The sequence below is a fragment of the Acipenser ruthenus genome, chromosome 12 (assembly GCF_902713425.1).
Source record: "Acipenser ruthenus chromosome 12, fAciRut3.2 maternal haplotype, whole genome shotgun sequence".
Classification (NCBI taxonomy): Eukaryota; Metazoa; Chordata; class Actinopteri; order Acipenseriformes; family Acipenseridae; genus Acipenser; species Acipenser ruthenus.
Genome location: NC_081200.1, coordinates 30616533 through 30637883, shown reverse-complemented (window position 1 = coordinate 30637883; position 21351 = coordinate 30616533). Strand labels below are relative to the sequence as shown.

Sequence of the window (21351 nt, the reverse complement as noted above, 5' to 3'; positions counted from 1 at the left end):
TTTAGCAGAATAGACTGCTCCTATCCTCAGGGTAGATTCTGAGATTGTGAGTCTGAATCTGATCTAGCTGCCCTTTAGGCTTTTTAGATTTAAAAAAAAGCATGATTCATTTCAGATAAGCACAGTCCAACGCTGAGGAAACAAAGCCATCAACTACTTCACCCATGTTGTAGTGTTTTTGCTTACTCTCTTGACAACATGAAAGAGGTACAGTGATGAAGTCATGATGATAGAAAATGACTGCTTACTTGTTTTCTTGTTGTGCAGAATGTCTTGTAGGAGGTTGTTGCCTTTAACACAAGACAATACCGAATAAAATCGGTGAAAGGTTAGATTATGAAATTGTGTAAATCCCAAACCTTGTAGTGTTCCATTAAGTTTATCTATTACAGTAAACTTCCTCTTCCAAAGACCTGCTCGCGGCCATTAAGACCACAGTGTGGCACAGTGTACATGATTGTTTATTTATTTTTAGAACGGGGACTCCCCCTTCGCCCTGTGTCTCATTTATGTTATTTTGTATTTGTTTTGTTGTATTATTATTATTATTATTATTATTATTATTATTATTATTATTATTATTGTTGTTGTTGTTGTTGTTGTTCTGGCAGAGGCAAGGTCATCTGCCAGTAGTATTTAAAAAACTTGTGCAGATTGTGGCCGAGGGGTAATGAGATAATTGATAGTTAACCCCTCGGCCATAGTAAATAAAAGCCTGCGGCTCTCTGCACTCAGGGTAGGTGTTCAGAAGTGGAGAACGAGAGCGAGAGAGGTGTGTAAAATAAAAAAAAGTACAATCAGTGCGACTAGTGAAGGCTACTGCCCATCCTGATCACAGTACTTTGTGTTTGCTATTTTGTTTTATTTAAAACCTTTATATTGCTCTGTGAGCAAGTGTTTTTGTTTGAATATTTAATTTATTTTTTGTTATTTAAAATAAAATGGCACAAGCGCCACTGCACCGTACCTGCAGTGTTTCCTTGTTTTCTTCCTGCATTCTGACTTGACGTCACCACATCGGCTACCCTGTCACAGGCAGGTTTTCAATTTACCATTATCTTCTATAAGCAACATGCACAATCCTTAATTGAGTCAGCCCTTTCTTTCAGGTTACAGTACCTTCTTTCTTTCCAGTCCCAGTTTCAAACAAACCAGTACAACACACACTTGACATTGCAATCAAACATTCTCAACTAAGTCCATCTACCAAACAATGTCCAGAAAGAACAGGTAGCTTCATTGAAAACAACTAATCAGGAAGGACAGTGTTTGTTATTAGGCACTTGCTTCTTCCTTAGCCAAGATACCAAATGACATGAGGAACAAGACATTCTGAGCCCATTGACCATCCCTAAAATATCTTATTGGTCACAAAAGGGATTTTGAAGAAACTGGTAATTGTAAGCTTGGTGGGATCCAGTTTTCTTTCAGAACCTAAAGACAACAACCAAAAGTCACTGACGTTAATTCGGTCCCATCTAACATTCGGTACGTGTGGGCTTCAGATTCGTGCACATGGCTTTGAACCAGGCTTCCTATTGGTCCACACACAGGTAGAAGTAAACACCTCCCAGTGTTAGAAAGGTCAAAGTAACATCTGGTAACCAGCATCTTACATACAACTAACAGATTGTGGATACAATAACATTTTATGAGCCTTTTATCCTTTCCTTAATGGTTCCTGGTTGGCACATTTTCAGTCATTTTATCTTTTGCGCAATGGATAACAATGTATTTCCTCTGATAAAGTGTTTCCCAATCCAATAGCCAGGATATATAAGCATCCCACTGAAGACCAGGAACGCAAGGCAAGAAACGTTTAATAGCTTTTATGAAGAGCGTTTGACAAGAGGCAGCATGTTGAGAGCCACTCGTTATTTGCTGTTACTTTTCACATTGTTGCCATTCATTAGCTCAGGTTTGTTGGGTTTTCTTTTTAATAAAAAATATCAAAATGTAAACAATTTTATGGATCTTTCAAAAACAGTCCTACTTATTGGTCAAAAGTAAAATAAATTCAACAAACAATTATGTTCCAGCCTCTGACAAAGGCTTTTCGTATTGCGTTTTTGAGGGCCATAAAACATGTAATGTTTCTTTTTTTTTTTTTTTAAACCTGTTCTACAGAACTTATTAAATGTTCAGACACAGCCAGAAAGTTTAAGGAACAGAGAGTCACGTGAGTATAAACAAATTATTATTGGATTGAATTGTTTTGCACCAGTACTGAGTAGTTTTGTATCTGATGGAGCAGTTTCATTCTAGCAGAACAAGAGGAGTAACTGTAAAATAGATACAGAATGTATATTGAGCATCCTCTAAATGTGGATTACATTCCTTTTCCGGACTACCTATTTTCAAGTTCTAGTGCTTTCAATGTAATCGGTTTTACTTGCAGTTTTGCACTTTAGACTGTTGAAAGGGTCTTTATGGATTTGACAGTCACAATTTCAAGAGGCTTTATCAAGGTGTTCCCCCTTTAGTAAGATTCAGCTCTCATGTCCTTTCTGTTAAGCTTGCAGTGTCCAACTGGCTGTGCAACAGACTACTATTCAGTGTGGGGTTCAGACATCTACACAGAGGTAATAAAATGTCTATAACTTTAAAGAGCTACATTTCACACTTCAGCAGTATGTTATGCTAGCAGCAATTTGTGAAAACGTTCAGTTTGTTGCAAAAAACATAAATGCAGTCTGATAGTGTTGATTGAATGGAATTAACTGAAAAAAGGGTTTTGTCTGCAGCACAAAATCCCTGTATTTGCACTAGTACGCTCAGCATGTCTCTTTATAAAGTGTCTCTTTTCTTAGGATTCCTCTATTTGTGCAGCTGCCATCCATGGAGGTACAATCCCTCATTCTGGTGGTTCCGTTACTCTGGAAAAAAAAGCTGGCCAGGGCAGCTATACAGGAACGACAAGAAATGGAGTGACAAGTCAAAGGTACAACTGGTACCCAACCTCTTATGTTTTCGTGTCAGCCTGTAAGTTCACAATAATATTTTCAAATATTCTCTGTTCCCCTTTGTAAAGCCAAAATGAGCATGTGATGTTGTGTGTGTGCATGCGTGCGTGCGTGCGTGCGTGTGTGTGTGCGTGTGTGTGTGTGTGCAGGAATGAGTCTGAAAGGAGTACAATGTTAGAATGGAGAAAGAGGATTTAAGTTTTCTATTGTCTCCACACTTTTCTCCACTGTTGAGTGGAGAAAAGGGAATACATATTGTAAAGGTCCATTCTATGTGAAAGTGCTGTTTCAGCATAGTTTGAGACAGGTGAAACAGAGGTTTAGAATACGGAATCTGTAGGGATTGAGGTTTTGGGGTACTATATCAGGTTAACTGAGAAAACAACCAAATGAGTTGCTCGCGTCTTGAATGAAAGGAATACCTCTTTAACCTGTCTGAAATAGCATTCCCAGTCAAGAGGTGATATAGCTTACTATTACTATTCTGGCTGTAAGCTAGGTGAATAGCATTATTCGACTAGAAAAATGTGTTGCAACAATTGTGATGTTTTTGTATCTTGAATAACCAATGAATTTAATCAAATGCAATCATATATTGAATGTAATCATCTGTTAAGAATAAGCTTTTATTAATCAATAAATCGTTTAATTTGAATATTCTATCAAAGTAGAATGGTCTGATTCATTATAATAAATAATAAAAATGTAAGCTTGCTGTAGTTCAGGTAGAGCAGGACAAACCCCCTTTATCTTATTTGAAGTGGTTTAATCTGGGAGTATTTACCTGCCTGCTTATCTAATGACACCCCCCCCCCCCCCACCCTGCTTTTTATGGATTTACAATTTGTTGACTAAACCTTGTAAAGGTGGACCACTCCCCCTTCCACCCAAAGAACGGTATATTATGTTGACGGATTAGGCCTAATAATGTTTATTGCCAGCATTACCATCTGCTTAACTCCCTCTGTGTGCTGCTCTGTTTGTAATGCTGAAGATCAGAATCTGGATGAGCCTCCATCCACAGCATGTTACCCCCAAAAGAGAAGCTGGCATCATTAGTTTTGTAAAAGAGGAAGCAAATTCATTTGAAAGCTTGTTTAGATCATTCATTAGTGTCTGTTGTGTTTATGTTCACTAACTAGGTCTTCATATTTTTATGTGATTTACAGCTACCATTTCTTGCTCCCACCAAGCCCGAGCATTTGCTGAAAACCAATTTAAGTAAGTATTGCAACTCTCCTGCAATGTAACAGCAATATGGTAAATTGGTAGGATTGTCCACAGGCCTCAGATATAGCAGTCATTTCAGTTTTTATGTAGTACGTTTTTTTTCACTTGTAGAAAAGAGCCTCAAGCCAGCTCTTACTCAGCATTTTTTGCACTCATTGACAGGGGCCAGTCTGTACAGGACTCTTCAGACAAAACACAAAACAGGCTGACTCGAGCTTCACAGATCCCAGACCCTGCCTGTTAAAAGGCTTTGACAAGTATAGGTGTTTTTAAGGCTCTGCTTATTGAAATGTTGTGCATCTGTTAATGCTGAGTCAGCAACAGCTCTTGCAGTACTTCCTTGTTATAATGGCCTGCATGCGCACTTCTGTGTGTTTATTCAGTTGTGTTCAAACTTCCTTCTCCTTTGGAAAAAGAAGCTGTATGTGCGGTGTTATTCAACCCAACTTAAATAGAAAAATACCAATTAATAAGTAAAAAAAGGACATGTTTTCTATAAAAGACAGGAAAACATCTACAAAGTGGGATGTGTCTAGTGTTTCCGGCAAGGCAAAACAGCCTTACTGGCTGAGATTGCATTCCTTGACTTATACTGGCACCTGCTGGAACAAAATATAATTACACATTATTACCTTGTATACATTGTGTGAAGACTCAGCTGCAATACAATAGGATGTAACAGCATGTACTGAGTTGAGTTCAAACACAAATGTGACTTTCTTTGTCCAGCACTGAAAGCATGGGCCTCAGATAAATACAGACCAATATCGAGGCGAGAGACTGTGTTGTAACTTCAGAGTGAAAAAAGGTTTAACTGCACATTGAAATGGGGAGCACTTAAACCTTATTCCCTGTTTAATACCCTATTATGAGGGTTCTGTAGATGAGTTAACCTATTATAGTCAAAACTGTGGACTCAAAAATGCTGCATAAAAGTGAATGACTTACCTTCAAATAGTACTGTGCATTTATCTTAATGAACAGAGTAGTTTCTTTTTAAATATAGCGATGCGTGTATATTTGGCAGAGGTACAGAAGTGTATGTTCATGGATTATACTTTACTTTGTATGCTTCTTCACTTGTGTTTTTCAGAGTACACTGTCCTGCTAACTGTGCATCGCAAGGCAGCTCTGTGTGGGGAACAGATATCTACACTGATGTAATAATTCAACTTTATAGCTGATATAATAATAAGGATGAGGTGGTGGTAAAGAGACATGTGAACAATGGTAGTGTTTTAAAAGGATTTTAACAACATGCTACAATATGTTTCAAAAGCTATTAAAGAATGTATTGCACAGCTAAGACAGATGGTTACATTTACCGGTCATCTCTATGCTGTGGGGTAGAGAAGTCCCAGCAGGCAATAGAATCTAAATTAAGTACTTGCAGAATACATACTAGAGTGGACTTGAATTGTGAAGACTTGAAGTATCAGTTTAAAGTGCACACTCAAAGACAGGAGACTCTGTCGATATGAGCTGCCCTAAAAGGTGTAGAAATAGGTTGTTTGTTTGTGATGCCAGCAATGTCAGGAGTGCTCATGGCATTTCTCTCACTCCATCACAAAGGACTCCTCCATCTGTCGTGCAGCCATCCATGCAGGGAAGATCAGGGACTCCGGTGGAATAGCCGAAGTCTTGAAGAGACCTGGACAAAGCAGCTACTTAGCAAGCCAGAGGTTTGGAGTGTCGACCAGAAGCTATGGCTCCTGGAGTGGCTCCTTCGTGTTTAGCTGAGCCATGGAGTTTCAGCAGCAGACGACAGGACAGCCCCACTGAGGACTTCGGGAAGGCTTCAGATTACAGGAGAAACAGAAAAAATTTCCATTTAAAATGTTGTGATCACACCTTTGTAAACCTTGTGAAACATTGTGGATAATAACATAATAATAAATAATAAATAATAATAATAATAATAATAATAATAATAATAATAATAATAAAAAAACTGTGGTGCCGCTTTCCAATAAAAATGCATTTTGTAGTTTGTTTTTGTCCATAAAAGCTTGTGCATATAATTCTGGGTATAATGGTGTGTGATGAGAAATGCATTACGCAATAATAATTCTTTATGCCCCAGCACTGAATTGTGGGTAAGGGAAACCTCTTTAAGCCACCTGCTATATACCAGTGTATTAATTTCTTTATAGCCAGCCTACACATGACTGGCATGGTATCTAAATTGCATACAAATTTGTCGAGTGTTTAGAATGGATAAAAAGCCTTGTTTATATCTGAGTGTTTTTAATAATTGTGAGACTTGGAGTGCGCTCCTGAAGCCTGAACCAGTAAGACCCATGTGGAATTTTGCAACTGTTCTGTAACAAAAACCTTCCATGCTCAAATGTCATGAAAATGCTACCAAGAGTAAAATGCACTTCACCTAAAGCTTAAGGCAAATAACTTTAAAATCATGCATTTCTTAATACAGTACTATTGATTGATTATAGTCGTCAGTATAGAATATTAGGAAATGGGAAGGCAGCTATGCTATATGCACTCAAATACAAAATGTATTACAATAATGTTTTTTGTATAATATAATGAACAAATGAATTTACTTTCTGTATCAACTTTCAATTTAAAAAAAAACAATAAGGTTAAGAATTGTAACCCTGGTTCCCTGAAAACGAAATGTCAACCATTACGAGTTGGGAAATGACCCTCATGTCACATGACCTGAGCACATATTCAAAAAGCTGCCTGATAGGCTCACTGTGACTGCAGATCTGTTGCAGTCTGGGAACAAACCTTCACCATTCGATTCGAGCGACCTCGCAAAATTTCTTTTTCAGGGAACCAGGGTTACAATTTGTAACCTAACGTTCCCTTTCAATCTCGAAATGTCAACCATTACAAGTTGGGAAATGTATACCCAAAGTGTCGCAGTGAGCCAAAGGAGCCACAAGCCTTGCCCTGGCACTAGCCTAACTGTCCGGCTTCCGTGCAAGAGGGCGAGCAGCTCTCTGGACCCCACAGAAGGTACCACTGAACCTGCAACATTCAATCGGTAAAACCTTATAAACGTATGTGGTGTGGCCCACACCGCAGCGTTACATATGTCTGGCAGGGATGCCCCATGAAACACTGCCCAAGACGTCATAGTCCCTCTAGTCGAGTGAGCTTGGAAAGTGCCTGACCCTGAGTACATGACCCATAACATACCAGTAACTGGGCTGTTTGTTGCCATGATTTAGACCTATCCATGTAACACCTCAGCACCCTGACAGGGCAGAGTATGTTAAGTCTCTGATCTTCTTCAGAAGCAAAAGGGGGTGGATGGAATGGCTCCAATTCCACTGACTGGTTCAGGTGAAACTGTGAAACAACCTTAGGCAGAAAAGCCGGGTTAGTGCGCAAAGTAAACTTATCACCACCGCTGGCAAAAGCGCAGACAGGAATCCTCTATCGAGAGAGCCTGTAACTCACTGACATGTTTTGCTGATGTGACAGCCAGGAGAAACAAAGTCTTTAAGGACAAATATTTAGGGTCCACAGAATGCGGAGGTTCGAAGGGAGTCTTCGTGAGAGCGTCTAGCACCAAGTCCAGATGCCAGGATGGAACCATGGGTTTAAGGGGAGGGAGGCCTCCTAGCTGCTTTCATGATCTGCACTGCTAAAAAATGAGCTCTGGGAGACACAGAGTCAGTTTTAACGTGGCAGACAGATATAGCAGCCAGGTACAGCTTCAACGTAGAGGGGAACTTATACTCCTCTAGTAGGTCCTGTAAAAACTGCAAAATAACAGGCATGGGTCAGGAAGTAGGGTCATGGTCTCTCTCCAAGCACTACTCCTGGAAAATCTTCCATGTATATGAATACTGAGACCTTGTTGAAGAGGTTCTAGCATTCTGTAGTGTGGCAATAACGGAGTCTGAGAGGCAGAGGGCACTCAGGCGCTCCCGTTTAGGGTCCAGACCCACAGATTGAGTGATCTGGGGTCTGGGTGTCACAAGTGACCCCGCACTTGACTTACAAGGTCCCTGTGTAGCGGGATCTCCCACGGCTGACCCTGAATGAGCTGGCTCAGGGCGTTGAACCATATCCTCTTGGGCCAGTACGGCGCCACCAGGAGGACCGGCGCGCACTCGTTCCGAAACTTCTCCAGGAAGGATGGGAGCAGCGCCAGAGGAGGGAAGGTATAAAGCAGGCCTTGAGGCCAGCTGTGGGCTAGGGCATCGAATCATCGAATCGAATGAGTGGACTCTTCTGAGGCAAAAAGGTCAACTGCTGCCCTGCCAAACCTGTGCCAAATCCTGGCTACCACCTGGGGATGCAGGTGCCACTTGGCCTGTTGAGGAGCCCCTCTTGACAGCAGATCTGCCACCTGATTCAATACCTCCGGCAGATGAACCGCCATGAGGGAAAGAAAAATCGGCTGTGCCCAGGTGAGCAACCGGAACGCAGCTTGGATCGCAGCCCCACTGGTGACTGACATATGCTACGACCGTGGTATTGTATGTGTGCACTAGCACATGCCTGCCCTTCAGCATCGATTGAAACTGGTACAGGGCCAGGTGCACCGACCTCAATTCCAGCACATTGATGTGGGCGGATTGCCACTTGCCAGTCCAGACCCCACGGATCCCTCTGCCATTCCACACCGCCCCCCAGCCAAGGTTGGAGACGTCCGTGGTTAGCACGTCCCTCCGGTACACAACACCCATGACCACTCCTCGGCGGAGGTGGTGAGGATTCTTCCACCAACGCAGGGCCTGCCAGCATGACCAAGATACCATCAGCCAGCGATGTCTGTCTCAGGACAGGTGAACCACTTGGGCATTGAGACCGAGAGGGAGGACAGAGGAGGCTGCGGCCAGCAAACCTAGCAACTGTTGGCACAGCACCACCGTGTCCGAGATGGAACAGGGACAGACAGGCTTGCAATGCGCTTACCCTGTCGGCCGACCCTCTGACTGGGAGTCCTCCGTGATGGAGGGTTCCTGTGTTCCCTCTTTAAATTAGCCTTCCTCCATAGAGGCGGGACACTACATCCTCCTACTCCTCCTCAGTCACCTCAGACTGAGGGAAAGGAGGGACTAATTCCGGGGCTGAGGGAGTAGGTAATCCCAAAAGGCTGGGGTGCAGGGGCAGCTGCCAGATTAGCAAGGAGCTCTAGCAACGATTGCTGATTAGCAACAGTGCTTGCCAGCTGAGACATTTGAGCCAGTAGGGCTAACACGTCCTCATTTTGTGAATCCCTACGCTTCTTAGGCTTCTTAGTCTTGGGCTCGGGGAAGTGGGACACAGACTGGGCACTACAGCCCTCAGAAGGCTCATGAGAGGGGCTTCTCGAGAGTGACAACAAAGGCCTCAGAGAGCCAGAAGAGGCGCAATTACCTTCAGCACAGTTGGCCCTCTTAGCATGGGTCCTTTTTTGTAAACTGGCGCCCGCTGGGCATGTTCAGAGCCCAGGCATTGGATGCGCATATTGTGACCATCCTCTGGAAGGAGGCTGGCCCCGCACCTCACACAGTCGTGAAATGCCATACTTACCAGTGAATAAGTGCACAGGGTGCTTTGCACGGGAGTGCTATGCAGCTGCAGTGAGCACAGAATAATATACTGGTGCTATGCACCTAGGTGTACAGAGCACAGGGATACTGGGTAAGTATGGCATTACGCGAGGTAATAACTTGCCAAAACAGTACGGTCTCTTACAAGGTCTCTTACAACTCTCTCTTGTAAGAGAACGGAGCAAATAGAGACAGATCTCAGGTTGTAGTAAGGAATCAAATGGCGAAGGTTTGCAGTCACTTAACCTCCTTGTGCTCCGTCTTTCGGGTGAGATGTAATTGTAAGTGACTCCGCAGCTGATGCATAGTTCACACACCGTCTCTGTAAGTCGCCTTGGATAAAGGCGTCTGCTAAATAACCAAATGATATATATGATGTAAATCTACATGCTGTCAGCAGAAGGCGCTGCACTGAACTCGTCAGGAGGCGTTTCTGTGAGTTTGCGGAAGTGACACGACTGAGATAGGAAGGAAGCGAGGTAACCGGGCGGATTTTTCACACAGATATTCTTTTTCATTGAAAAATTATATATTTCTTCCCTTTTTGAAAACGAATTTAAATAAAAAGATAAAACAGCCAAGATGTCGAAGAACGTGTCCTCCGACCGCTTCAGGAAGGTGGATGTAGATGAGTACGACGAAAACAAGTTTGTGGACGAGGAAGAAGGAGGAGAAAACCAACAGGGTCCAGATGAAGGGGAAGTTGATTCATTAATCAGACAATATCCTTAAAACCTCGGTGCATTTCATTATTCTCATCATTTCAGCATGATTTTGTACATTGGTATATACGTTAATAGTTGATTTTAAATAGCTGTTAAACCCTTAACGTCTGGAGCTTGTTCTTAATACATTATGTTGCAGAATTGCATTTAGGGTGTGGTGCAAGTCAAACTCCTTGTCAAGTTAAACATTTCTGTGCAATCGTCAGTTGTACATACTGCTATGACCAATTGACAGGACTGCCCGGTTGCTAAGTGCAATTTTGGATGCTTGTAAAAATAGTAACGGGTGAAAAGCGGCAAGTACTAGACACTATTTTGTTATTCAAATGGAACCAGCCTAGTACCTGCATATATGTTGAAGAGAACACATTTATGGTCTGTCGTACTTTACTGAAAAAACTGAAACAAGTGTGTTTTTTGGTAGCATTGCCAAGTGCTCACCTGCGGTTTGTCAGATCTGCTATGTCGTGCATATCTCGCATTTTAGTGTGGGTGTAATGTATGATCGTTCCAAAGGTCTATATCTCGGTAAGTAATACGAGGCCACCGTTAATTTACTTCATTTTATTGTAAAAAAAAAATTAACTTCTGCTTAAATTAGTTAGATATTAACCAGTCAAGTATCCCTAGCTGTTACCTGTTGTTTATTGTAGCACAATATAAAATTATATACATAACAGATTAGGGTGAATTTGAGCCTAGGGTGGGATTTCCTTGGACAAATGTTGCATTATGGTTTGAGGTTTTACGGGCAGCTATAAAGAGATGATTTAAATGAACACTTCCCATTGTTATTTGGGCACTCTTAAATGTAAATTTACCAGTGTGTGTTAAATCCTTTGTCACCAGTTTTTAAATTGCTAGCCAATTCAATTAAAAAGGTTAACCAGCTGACTGCCCTGTGTTTAATAACGAACTATAGAAAATATATGAAGACCGCTGTGATTGCATATCATTAGTGCACTCTGGAATCTCTGGCAGATCAGCCTTGACTTGCATGGTATGTTGCACTGGAGTTGTTGCAGGCATCCCTACCCCAACACCATGTTATTGACATCTGAACTGAAAGCTGTTTTTTGTGTGGTGAGTTAATATCAGTGGATTTGTAGGTGGCCACACCACTCGCACCAAAACAGATGATCCAGCTCTTGAGACAAGTGACGTTGCTTCACCATTGGCAGTTCAATTAAATGTTAATTCCTTATATGTCAATAATATAGTGGTTTCACTCTCTAAGAAGGTACTGTTTGTGTGCACTTAAATATCACAGTGCAGTTATTGCATAGTTTTGACAAAATATAGCTACCCTGTCAGAATAAATGAAGTTAAACATAAGTTTAATTTTTTTTTAAATATATTTTACCAGGAAGTCACTTGAGATTTAAGAAATGTTAATGGGTCACTATCTTTTGTCCCCCTGATGAATAATAGAAACATGTGATCAAATGAGTAAACCGAATCAGATCAGAGATAATAATAAGTTAAGGACACACACTTTACATGCCTGCTTTAAGACCAGGATCATGACTATGCAGTGCTGTTTTTGTCTAAGTTCTGTATGCTACTTAACATCGCAGTGCACAGGAAACGTGATGGGTGCTCTCCAGGCAGTCCTGAAAAATCCACCAATGAACACAAAGAACCAAGCATTGAAGGTGAGACATGTTTTTAATACGGCATACTGTGCACTGTGTGTCCAATTTTGTGCATACAGGCCCAGATATGGAGAGGGATGAAAGCGTGTGCTAGATGTACAGTGTGTATATACAGTGCCTTGCAAAAGTATTCAGACCCCTGACCAATTCTCTCATATTACTGAATTACAAATGGTACATTGAAATTTCGTTCTGTTTGATATTTTATTTTAAAACACTGAAACTCAAAATCAATTATTGTAAGGTGACATTGGTTTTATGTTGGGGAAATATTTTTAAGAAAAATAAAAAGACCAAAGAGCATTCTACAGAAGTTAGAGATAAAGTAATACAAATGCATAATTAGGGAAAGGGTACAAAATAATATCCAAGTGTTTGGATATCCTAGTGAGCACAGTTGGATCAATAATCAGGAAGTGGAAGCTGCATCACACCACCCAGGCACTGCCAAGAAAAGGCCGTCCCTCAAAACTCAACGCTCAAACAAGAAGGAGACTTGTGAGAGAAGCCACAGAGAGGCCAACAATCACTTTGAAGGAGCTACAGAGTTCAGCGGCTGGGAGTGGAGTAATGGTGCACCAGTCAACTATATCAAGAGCTCTGCATAACACTGGCCTATATGGGAGGGTGGCATGAAAGAAGCCGTTACACAAAAAGTACTATCTGAAAGCACATCTGGAGTTTGCCAGAAAGCATGAGAGTAACCCAGCTGCGATGTGGGAAAAGGTTTTGTGGTCAGATGAGACCAAGATGGAGCTTTTTGGCCAAAACTCAAAGCGCTATGTGTGGCGCAAACCTAACACCGCCCATGCCTCAAGACACACCATCCCTACTGTGAAGTATGGTGGTGGCAGCATCATGCTGTAGGGATGCTTCTCATCAGCAGGGACTGGGCATCTTGTTAAAATTGAAGGAAGAATGGATGGAGCAAAATACAGGGAAATACTGCAAGAGAACCTGCTTCAGTCCGCAAAAAAACTGAAGCTTGGGAGGAAATTCACCTTTCAGCAGGACAATGATCCCAAGCACAAGGCCAAAGCAACACTGGAGTGGCTAAAGAACAAAAGGTGAATTGTCCTACAGTGGCCCAGTCAAAGTCCTGATCTCAATCCCTTTGAGAATCTGTGGCACTATTTGAAAATTGCGGTCCACAAGCATCGTCCAACCAACCTGAACAACCTGGAGCAAATCTGCCAAGAAGAATGGGCCAAAATCACTCTGACACTGTGTGCAAAGCTGGTACATATTTACCCCAAAAGACTTAAAGCTGTTATTGCAGCGAAAGGTGGCTGTACCAAATATTAATGTGTGGGGGTTGAATACTTATGCAAGCAAGATATTTCAGTTTTTTATTTTTCTTAAAAATATTTCCCAACATAAAACCAATGTCACCTTACAATAATTGATTTTGAGTTTCAATGTTTTAAAATAAAATATCAAATAGAACGAAATTTCAATGTACCATTTGTAATTCAGTAATATGAGAGAATTGGTCAGGGGTCTGAATATATATATATAATCTTTTTATGATTGTTAACTACCTACTGTAGTTCCCAGTGCAATGCCTTAGTGTTGAGTAAATCAGCCTGGCTCCCTGTGTCTTGTGCAGGACCGGGCGGAGGGTCTTGTCCTGAAGGTCCTTAGCTCCTTTAAAAGCGGCGATATTGAGAAGGCTGTGCAGTCCCTGGACAAGAATGGTGTGGATCTCCTCATGAAGTACATCTACAAGGGGTTTGAGAAGCCCACAGAAAACAGCAGCGCAGTCTTACTGCAGTGGCATGAAAAGGTCAGTGAGTTTTTTTTGTGTGTGTTTTTTTAGGTTTTTAAAGCCTGCAATTGTCATTGGACTCTTTTATAATTGGATTACATACAGTTTAGAATCTAATTATTCCTAAAATTGGGTGGATGAGCTAGTAAGAAATAAAAAAAAAAATCAAATTATTTTCATACTTCATTTTTTTCCCCAGGCTTTATCTGCTGGTGGCGTAGGATCCATTGTTCGAGTCTTAACTGCCAGAAAAACCGTTTAACACATTCCTGCCTGGAACTGCTCTGCATAGAGAGGGATTTGCTGGTACAAAAACCAAGAGAGTTGTTCAAAGGGCCCTGTGCAGGACTCCATTCTTCCTGTGGACCCTTCTGATCTTTGCTTGCTTTATATCTTTTGTATTATTTTCTTAAAATAACTTTGTTATCAAGACCATGGTGCAATGTTACAGTAAGATTTGTACTCTGTAGCGACTTTGTATCACAAGCATTTCAATTGGACTTTTCTTTTTTTTAAGTGAACTTGTATAAAAAGACTGAGTTACAGTATATTGTGTATTTGAGACTTTTTTTTTTATCCAGTAACCAATTTGTGGCTAAAAACAAGGCAAGTCCCTGAATATGCCAGTGCAGTTTGCAGGGGTCAGAAGAGAAAGGAGCTTCCGTTGGTAGTGAATACTAGTACCCCGATGAAAATGACCAGGGGTAGACTTTTCTGATTCAAAATGTTGTTCTGCATCAACTGGCACGTATACACCTGTTCCATTGTGCTCTAGCGTACGGCCCCTTTCAGGATGCTGCAGTGTCCATTTGCTCAATGCCAATCTTTTACTTTACCGTAGTTGTAACTAGAAGCAAGGAGAGTGGAGTTCAGTCTGTCCTCTTCCTTTTTCTTAAGGCTACAAAAGCAGACGTGTGGCTCGTTGTGCATTAAATATCCGAATCCTTTCAGCGGGGTGTGTATATGTGACTGCTCTGCAAACAAATAAATCAATGGCATGTTAATAAATTGTTTACACTTTTATATACATCAGCTGCATACAGTATTAGTGATACAATCTAAATGAACTGTTCAACAGTTGTTTTTGGAGATGGAGAGAGAGAGAGATATATTGAGAGAGAGATTCTTTTTTTGTTTGTTTTGTTTTTTCCTTCAACCTTGCGGTCCAAAATAACGACATAATTTAGCCTGGTTGATCAAAGCTCCTATCAAGCACTCTATCTGCGCCGTGATTTTCAGTATTACTTCCCGTTCAGCCAAATACATGTGTTTGTGCCACAGTATCTTAATTTCTAAAAATAATTTTTGGACCAAAATATCACAGTCAATTTGTACCGTAATTCTCTCCTTATTTTTTCTAGCTTTTGATTACTTCATCTTTTGTAATTAAATTGCCGACTAGAACAATTCAATTCGCAGTGCAATAAAAGCTTGATAAGTGTGATTATAAGGGGCACACACTGAACTCTTTCCTAAACACGTGTAAAGGGGAAATTGGTGAAATATTTGGTTAACTGCGACTATTAGCATAATGATCAGAATTGGTTTACTGACTGGTTTACAGACTGCCTTATCAAAATGGTCCTTTTTTATGTATGTGCTTTTGTAATGCGATACAAAAAGAAATGCTTAACAAAGAATAATAAAATTTAGTGTTGGGGGTTTAGCCTTTTATTTTGAATGCATTTTATGAGACTGACCATAATATCATACAGTACATAGTTATTTCTTTTTTCAGAAGTTTGGTTTCCACTGGTGAACTGCATTTTCTGTTGAGACAAGTTGTTCTGAAGTTTTACTCTCCTTTAACTCCAAAATGTGTACTGTTGATCAAAAAGTAATTATTAATTAAAACACAGCACATGGACATTTTGTACTAAAGGAAGCATTTCATTATTTCTTTCATTTAATTCTACCCATCTACCAAAAAAAAAGCAAATAACTTCTTCCTAGTTATTTCGTGTTCGCTTTTGTTATATTACAATTGTAACTTTCACAAATGTACTGTGTATCTGTAAGCCACTCCAGCAGCGACATCGGTAAAGATCTGCAAATTATAAGCAATCGAAATAAAAATACTCACCATCCAAATATCCAGTGTTTTAATATTTTAATAAACGGTTTATTCTTTCAGGTTGTATAGATAGATTGTTGATTAACAGACATAACAGAGAAAGTAAAAGTAAATCATGTAAGGGTATATGGGGAAGGGCTAATGACCATTTGTTGACTTGATTTTAAAAAAAAAAAAAAAGGAAAAAAAAGTTGGTTGTAATTTCCATTTAAAGGAGTAAAAATATTACAAAACTTCTCACATCTCTGTTCTGCTGCAGGATAACAAACAATGACCCGGGGGCGAAAATCTAATTTTTTTTTTTTTTTTATCTCTGATGTTACACATCTCTTGGTTTCCCTGAAAGGATATTGCATAGAAAATGAATGTTTAAAAAGAACAAAAAGCATATATACAAATCATAAAAATAGAATACATCTTGGTAATTGAGCTCAATGATAGTAAAAAACAGAACAATCCAAAAGATACACAAAGTAGTAGTTGTAGATTGTAATAATCATGTATGCACCTAAAACCAGTGAGGCCCTGTTTTGGCTGGGGCATGCATTCACACACGTAGACATTGCTCTCACAAGGTGTTCCCATTTAGAGAAATACATACATTTCTGCAAAGGCTGAGGACCTGTGGAGTTCAAATGTTTATTTATTTCACCACAAGTGGTTGTTAAACTTCCATTCACAGACACTGCAACTGGATTTATATGATGATTTCTATAAAATCCATAATGATGAAACCAAGCAAGTGCTGATACATGTACTGGATTATGTGGTTACATTAAGGTATGTATTTCAGAAGGTTATTGTCTGTAGGGGCCTCATACGGGCAATGTTATGAATGCAAACACTGAGAAATAGTAGTTATGCATTGAAGTCCTTAAAAATGCATCAACTTAATGCTCCCTAATTGGATGTTTCCCAGGTAGCGATGGCTTGCAAGTGGCAATTGTTTGTTTTAGTGGTGGAGGATCCCGCTTGCTGTGACAGTTATCATTGTCATGGCACCTCTGAAGTGCTCTAGTACGGATATGCAGACACTGCAATATACACAATAAAAGTGGTCTGGTACTCGATGCCTCCGTCCACGCTGTAAGACAAGGCTCGTACTTTCATTCTGTATGTGTGTGGCTCTCGTAGTGGCCGGATGGTAAACACAACACCCTTGAGGTTCTCGTCTCGGATGGCGAAGGGAATGGTGAGGTCCTCATCCACCACGAGGAAGGTGGTGCGGGGGTGCACGATGCCATCCTGGGTGTAGGCGACTAATCTGATGAGGTCCTGGTTGGCGGCGATTCCGAATGGAAGGGAGACAAGTTTGTACTCCAGGGCGTAGGGGCTGAGGGCACATTCCAGGTCATTGGGTGGACAGTTCTTGAGACAGAACCTACAAAAGAAAGTGTTCTAGGTTAATGGAGTATTGTAAAACACACTGCAAAGATGTACTGCTAGTATTTACCACCTGCAGATCACTATGTTTAAGAATCAGAACCCATTCTAGATACTGGCTTATTAAAATTATATTATTCTTTGAAGCAGTAACTTTGGCTGTGGCTGGTCTCTATCAACCCCAGGTATCTGCAGTTAGTGATGCTACATCTACAGTAGATTGGCAGGTTTAGCCCTAAAATGTCAAACAGCACTGGTGAGGCAACTGTTTATTGGTGGTCTAAAGAAAAGTATTGGCGACTTACCCTGTGGCTGGGTCACGCTGGTAGTTTGGTGGACATGGTGTGTCTATGCACTGATAACTGCCTCTCATATTGAAGCACATTCGGTTGGCTCCACACTGAATGTTTTGTTCAAGGCATTCATCAATATCTAGAGACAATGGAAAACAAGCCGCACGTTGTAGTAAAGATTGCAAAAACGAAACAAAACAAAACAAAGGCACTTAAAAAAAAATCCAGATACAGCATCATTCTTAAACATGCATCACCCATCTGGGGTTTATTTGATGCTGTTTTTCATTATAGCAAATGAAGTATTCAGAGAATGGTACAGTGCTCACCTTGACATGTCTTTCCATTAGCCATGAGGCGATACCCTGCTGGACACAGGCACTTGTAACTCCCTTGGATGTTCATGCATTCATGCTGACAAGCGTCTTTGTTTACACATTCATTGATATCTAGACAAGAGGTCAATAAACCAAATGATTAGAAAGACCATGTTCACTGCGGCATACAGCACTGTCTTGAGGCCTCTTCTCTAAAGCTCCACATTAGAAGCATACACTCTCTGTCTGGTACACAATGCTTTGATTTGGTCTGTTCGCTGCATGATAAATCAGAAATAAAGTCACGTTTTTTTGCAAGAAGATTTCCATTATCTGCAGGTATTCGTTTGCTCAGATTGGAGGTTAGGCTTGTATTACTGCCTTTACAGACCCCTTGACAGATCCTTCACCAGTACAAGATGAAAACTAGCAGGGGATCAAGCTATATCCAAACAAGGAGGCAGTTCAATTCAAAATACAGATCTTCGGAAATTGTTTACCATAGCTATTTACTGTTACTATTACTTATTACCCCCTATTGCAGTTGGATTTAAGTCATCATGTTCCAGAAGTTGGTGGGTTCATTGATCCAAGTCAGTATAATTATCCTACCATCTGGTCCATCAGTGGCTACAGAATTCAACTACAAGGTGTGTATTAACCCTGGGGAGTTGGGTTGCGACCCTGGCCAATCTTAGTATGCTGTATGGAAAAAATATCAAGCCCACATTGCTTCATAAAGATATATAACTTCCTTCTCCTGGCTGATAATTACCTATGCATCGGCCAGCCCTTGCCTGAAAGCCTTCCGGGCAAGTCTCTCTAGTGTTCCTGTGTGATCTGGAGAAAGGTGCTCTAACGTTGCTATAGCCAGAATTGGTATTATATGTCTGGGAAGCCAGGGTGTGATAGTGCCGCTGGTAGTGGTTTCCAACAGGAGAGAACTGGGCTTGCCTATAGCCATCAGAATAGCTGCCATAGTTGGGCAACTTCTCCAGTCCGGCACAAGACTTCCCATCACCTAGTAATTGTCGCCCAGGAGGACAAAGGCACTTGAAGCTGCCAGGGGTGTTGAGGCACTGGTAGGCGCATGGCGTGGGCACCTTTTCACATTCATTAATATCTGCCCAAGCGACAAGTCCCAGCACACATGAAACGTTGCAAGGATTGGGGGGGTGGGGAGGAGGGGAGAAAGATAAAACAAAGGAAGGGTCAGTCAGTGGAACCACCAACAGAGATGCACCCAAGTCGAGTATTTCAAGTGTAAGTCCAGGCTTGGGGATATTTTATATTTTATAATTGTCAATAGAATTGGACTTTAATTGTATTGACCAGTCCGGAACTAGAAATGAATCTGGAATATCTGGAATCTGTGTAGACAAATTAAGTGGTAGAAATTGCTTGAGAAAGATGCTACAGCATTAGAACACAAAAAAAAGGAATCCTTGGTAATGGATTTTTAAAATAGAAGCCAGGAAATCTGATGATGACGATTAAGCCTGGGCAAAGTTTCCCTGTCATTTTTTTTACTAAGGTGCTAAAGAGCCAAATTAAGTTCATATAAAGGAATTATATGCTGTAAAATAAGACAAACTGAAGAACTGCATAAGAAAATGAGCATACAACATAACGAGTAGGCCTGGATGATGATTTTAATAATGAGGATTTATTACAAAGACCCAGATACTGTACTGTAAAAGGGAAATGTCTGTTTTGCATCTGCTAGAAAACATTAAAGACTATTGTGTAGGCAAAAATTCCTGAAAATCATATAATCCTCTGCAGGAACCCCTAGGCACTGAATTATGTTGATGCGAAATAAAGTTAGTAAAAGACAGAAAAAGAAATGCAGAAGATCTGGGAAATGTCGCTATGGAGGTCAGTTAGTTTCATGGACCCTGTGGTTGCGTGTCTCAGAATTTGTTATTTTTTCTCTGCTTTTCATTTGATGTTATAAACTCTAGTAATACATTCTGCATTTAAAAAAACAGGGTATATGAAAGCAAGGTGTGATGAAAGGCAGTTCCATAGTTTCTTATTGCTGATCATTCACCAAAAAACTGTAACAACTTCACAGATAATGTAACTGTCACAGATAATATACAGGTTAATTAACAGTATCCTACAGCTTGTTGCAAGATCTTTGTTGCCAAATACTGCTCAGTCTTCTGAAGAAAGTGCTGCTTCATTGTCTTTGCCACCATTCACAAATCCTGGTTATGCATTGCAACAAAAGACCTAAACAGCAAATATGAACATGCGCTACTGAGAAGCACTAATCCGATAGCTTAGAAATTCTCATCCACTGCAAGACCCTGAGATGGTCTTTTGAAGTTAAATGCAATGAAATGGAGTAGGGAAGCAGAGCGAAGCTGTGATGATGTTGAGTACATACCGAGGCAGGGCCTGCCCACTCCCTGGGAGCGGTACCCGCGCGGGCAGGTGCAATGGTAGCTGCCGCGGGTGTTCTCACAGATCTGGTTATACCGACACTGGTGCGTGCCGTCTCTGCACTCGTCAATATCTGGAAGAAAAAGCAAAAACTGAGATCTTATTTAGAATTACAAAACCGATACGTGGATATTGGAATGTAAACATCTGATTTAGATTGGTCTTGCCATTGTTTCTATGTCAGTTTCAACAATAATTAAATCCATCAAAAACATGTCCAGAAACAACCCAAGACACGGTACATAACAAATCAAACAGTTTCTATATATATTCTAGATATAGTTATTGATTGAGCTTCAGTTATCTGGTGTCCATCACCATAATATAGAAGGCTATTTCTATAGTCTAACACAGATTTTTATTGAACTTATTCTTTTTGTAGCCAAGTTAAAATGATTGGTCTAGTTACACTTACCAACACAGGACCCGTTACCAGCTTTAGTCATGCCGCTGGAGCACAGGTCAATGCACTTGTATCCTCCTCGCGTGTTCTTACACTGCTGATCAGAACGGCACACGCTCTGTCTACATTCGTTGATATCTGAGAGGGAAATTAATAAACCATCTTCAGTGAAATCTCTTTTATACGCTGCACCCTCTCTGAAACCTTTTTTAAGCAGGCACACGGTTTAAACAGCTAGCCTTGCATGCTGGCTGTCTGGCGGAAGTTCTGCTACGTACCGACACACTTCCTGCTCTTGAGCTGGAACCCTGGGTTGCAGGCGCAGCGGAAGCTGCCGATGCTGTTGAGACACCGCTGGTTGCAAGGGTTCAGTTCCTGGCATTCATTGATATCTGAAAAGTTTAATGGTTTAAATATAAGCATCTATTTTCCTCACTTAAGTAAAATAAATGAATGGAAATGACCCTGTAGTACAGTACAATACAATACAATACAATACAATACAATACAATACAATACATTACAAATTAATTTTTATATAGCGCTCTTCACTGTACAAAAAAGATGGCT

The 21351-nt window shown here is 40.7% G+C and overlaps 3 protein-coding genes across 4 annotated transcripts in view; 2 read left to right on the top strand and 1 right to left on the bottom strand.

The window, feature by feature from the left end:
• The first annotated feature begins 1818 nt into the window (after window positions 1-1818).
• Window positions 1819-6173, top strand: LOC131740004 (cysteine-rich secretory protein LCCL domain-containing 2-like). Its single transcript, XM_059034179.1, has 7 exons — window positions 1819-1918; window positions 2128-2179; window positions 2516-2582; window positions 2811-2982; window positions 4133-4184; window positions 5287-5353; window positions 5766-6173. Exons 1-7 carry the CDS (start codon window positions 1858-1860, stop codon window positions 5931-5933), a joined length of 639 nt encoding a protein of 212 aa, XP_058890162.1. The 5' UTR covers window positions 1819-1857; the 3' UTR covers window positions 5934-6173.
• A 3949-nt stretch (window positions 6174-10122) lies between these two features.
• Window positions 10123-14408, top strand: LOC117417485 (actin-related protein 2/3 complex subunit 5-A-like). The gene is made up of 4 exons (XM_059034835.1): window positions 10123-10435; window positions 12021-12092; window positions 13702-13878; window positions 14060-14408. Exons 1-4 carry the CDS (start codon window positions 10295-10297, stop codon window positions 14120-14122), a joined length of 453 nt encoding a protein of 150 aa, XP_058890818.1. The 5' UTR covers window positions 10123-10294; the 3' UTR covers window positions 14123-14408.
• A 1107-nt stretch (window positions 14409-15515) lies between these two features.
• Window positions 15516-21351, bottom strand: part of LOC117417484 (hemicentin-1-like) — a 99028-nt gene continuing 93192 nt past the window's right edge. Inside the window, exons 101-107 of one of the 2 annotated variants that reach the window (XM_034029660.3) lie at window positions 21060-21173; window positions 20794-20919; window positions 20323-20451; window positions 18703-19050; window positions 17940-18059; window positions 17623-17749; window positions 15516-17315 (exon numbers count right to left, since the gene is read on the bottom strand). In XM_034029660.3, coding sequence (XP_033885551.3) covers window positions 16949-17315; window positions 17623-17749; window positions 17940-18059; window positions 18703-19050; window positions 20323-20451; window positions 20794-20919; window positions 21060-21173 — 1331 coding nt within the window. In that variant the 3' untranslated portion in view covers window positions 15516-16948. The remainder of the gene's footprint in view (window positions 17316-17622; window positions 17750-17939; window positions 18060-18702; window positions 19051-20322; window positions 20452-20793; window positions 20920-21059; window positions 21174-21351) is intronic. The other variant, XM_059034833.1, reaches the window with a different exon arrangement.

Excerpts from the sequence above, each read along its gene's own strand:
- LOC131740004 (XM_059034179.1), top strand. The coding sequence starts at position 1,858 with ATGTTGAGAGCCACTCGTTATTTGCTGTTACTTTTCACATTGTTGCCA. Across the intron at positions 2,180-2,515 it reads TTTAAGGAACAGAGAGTCAC|CTTGCAGTGTCCAACTGGCT; the intron begins GTGAGTATAAAC and ends CTTTCTGTTAAG. Across the intron at positions 5,354-5,765 it reads GAACAGATATCTACACTGAT|GACTCCTCCATCTGTCGTGC; the intron begins GTAATAATTCAA and ends TCCATCACAAAG.
- LOC117417485 (XM_059034835.1), top strand. The coding sequence starts at position 10,295 with ATGTCGAAGAACGTGTCCTCCGACCGCTTCAGGAAGGTGGATGTAGAT. Across the intron at positions 10,436-12,020 it reads TTGATTCATTAATCAGACAA|GGAAACGTGATGGGTGCTCT; the intron begins TATCCTTAAAAC and ends TCGCAGTGCACA. Across the intron at positions 12,093-13,701 it reads CAAAGAACCAAGCATTGAAG|GACCGGGCGGAGGGTCTTGT; the intron begins GTGAGACATGTT and ends TGTCTTGTGCAG.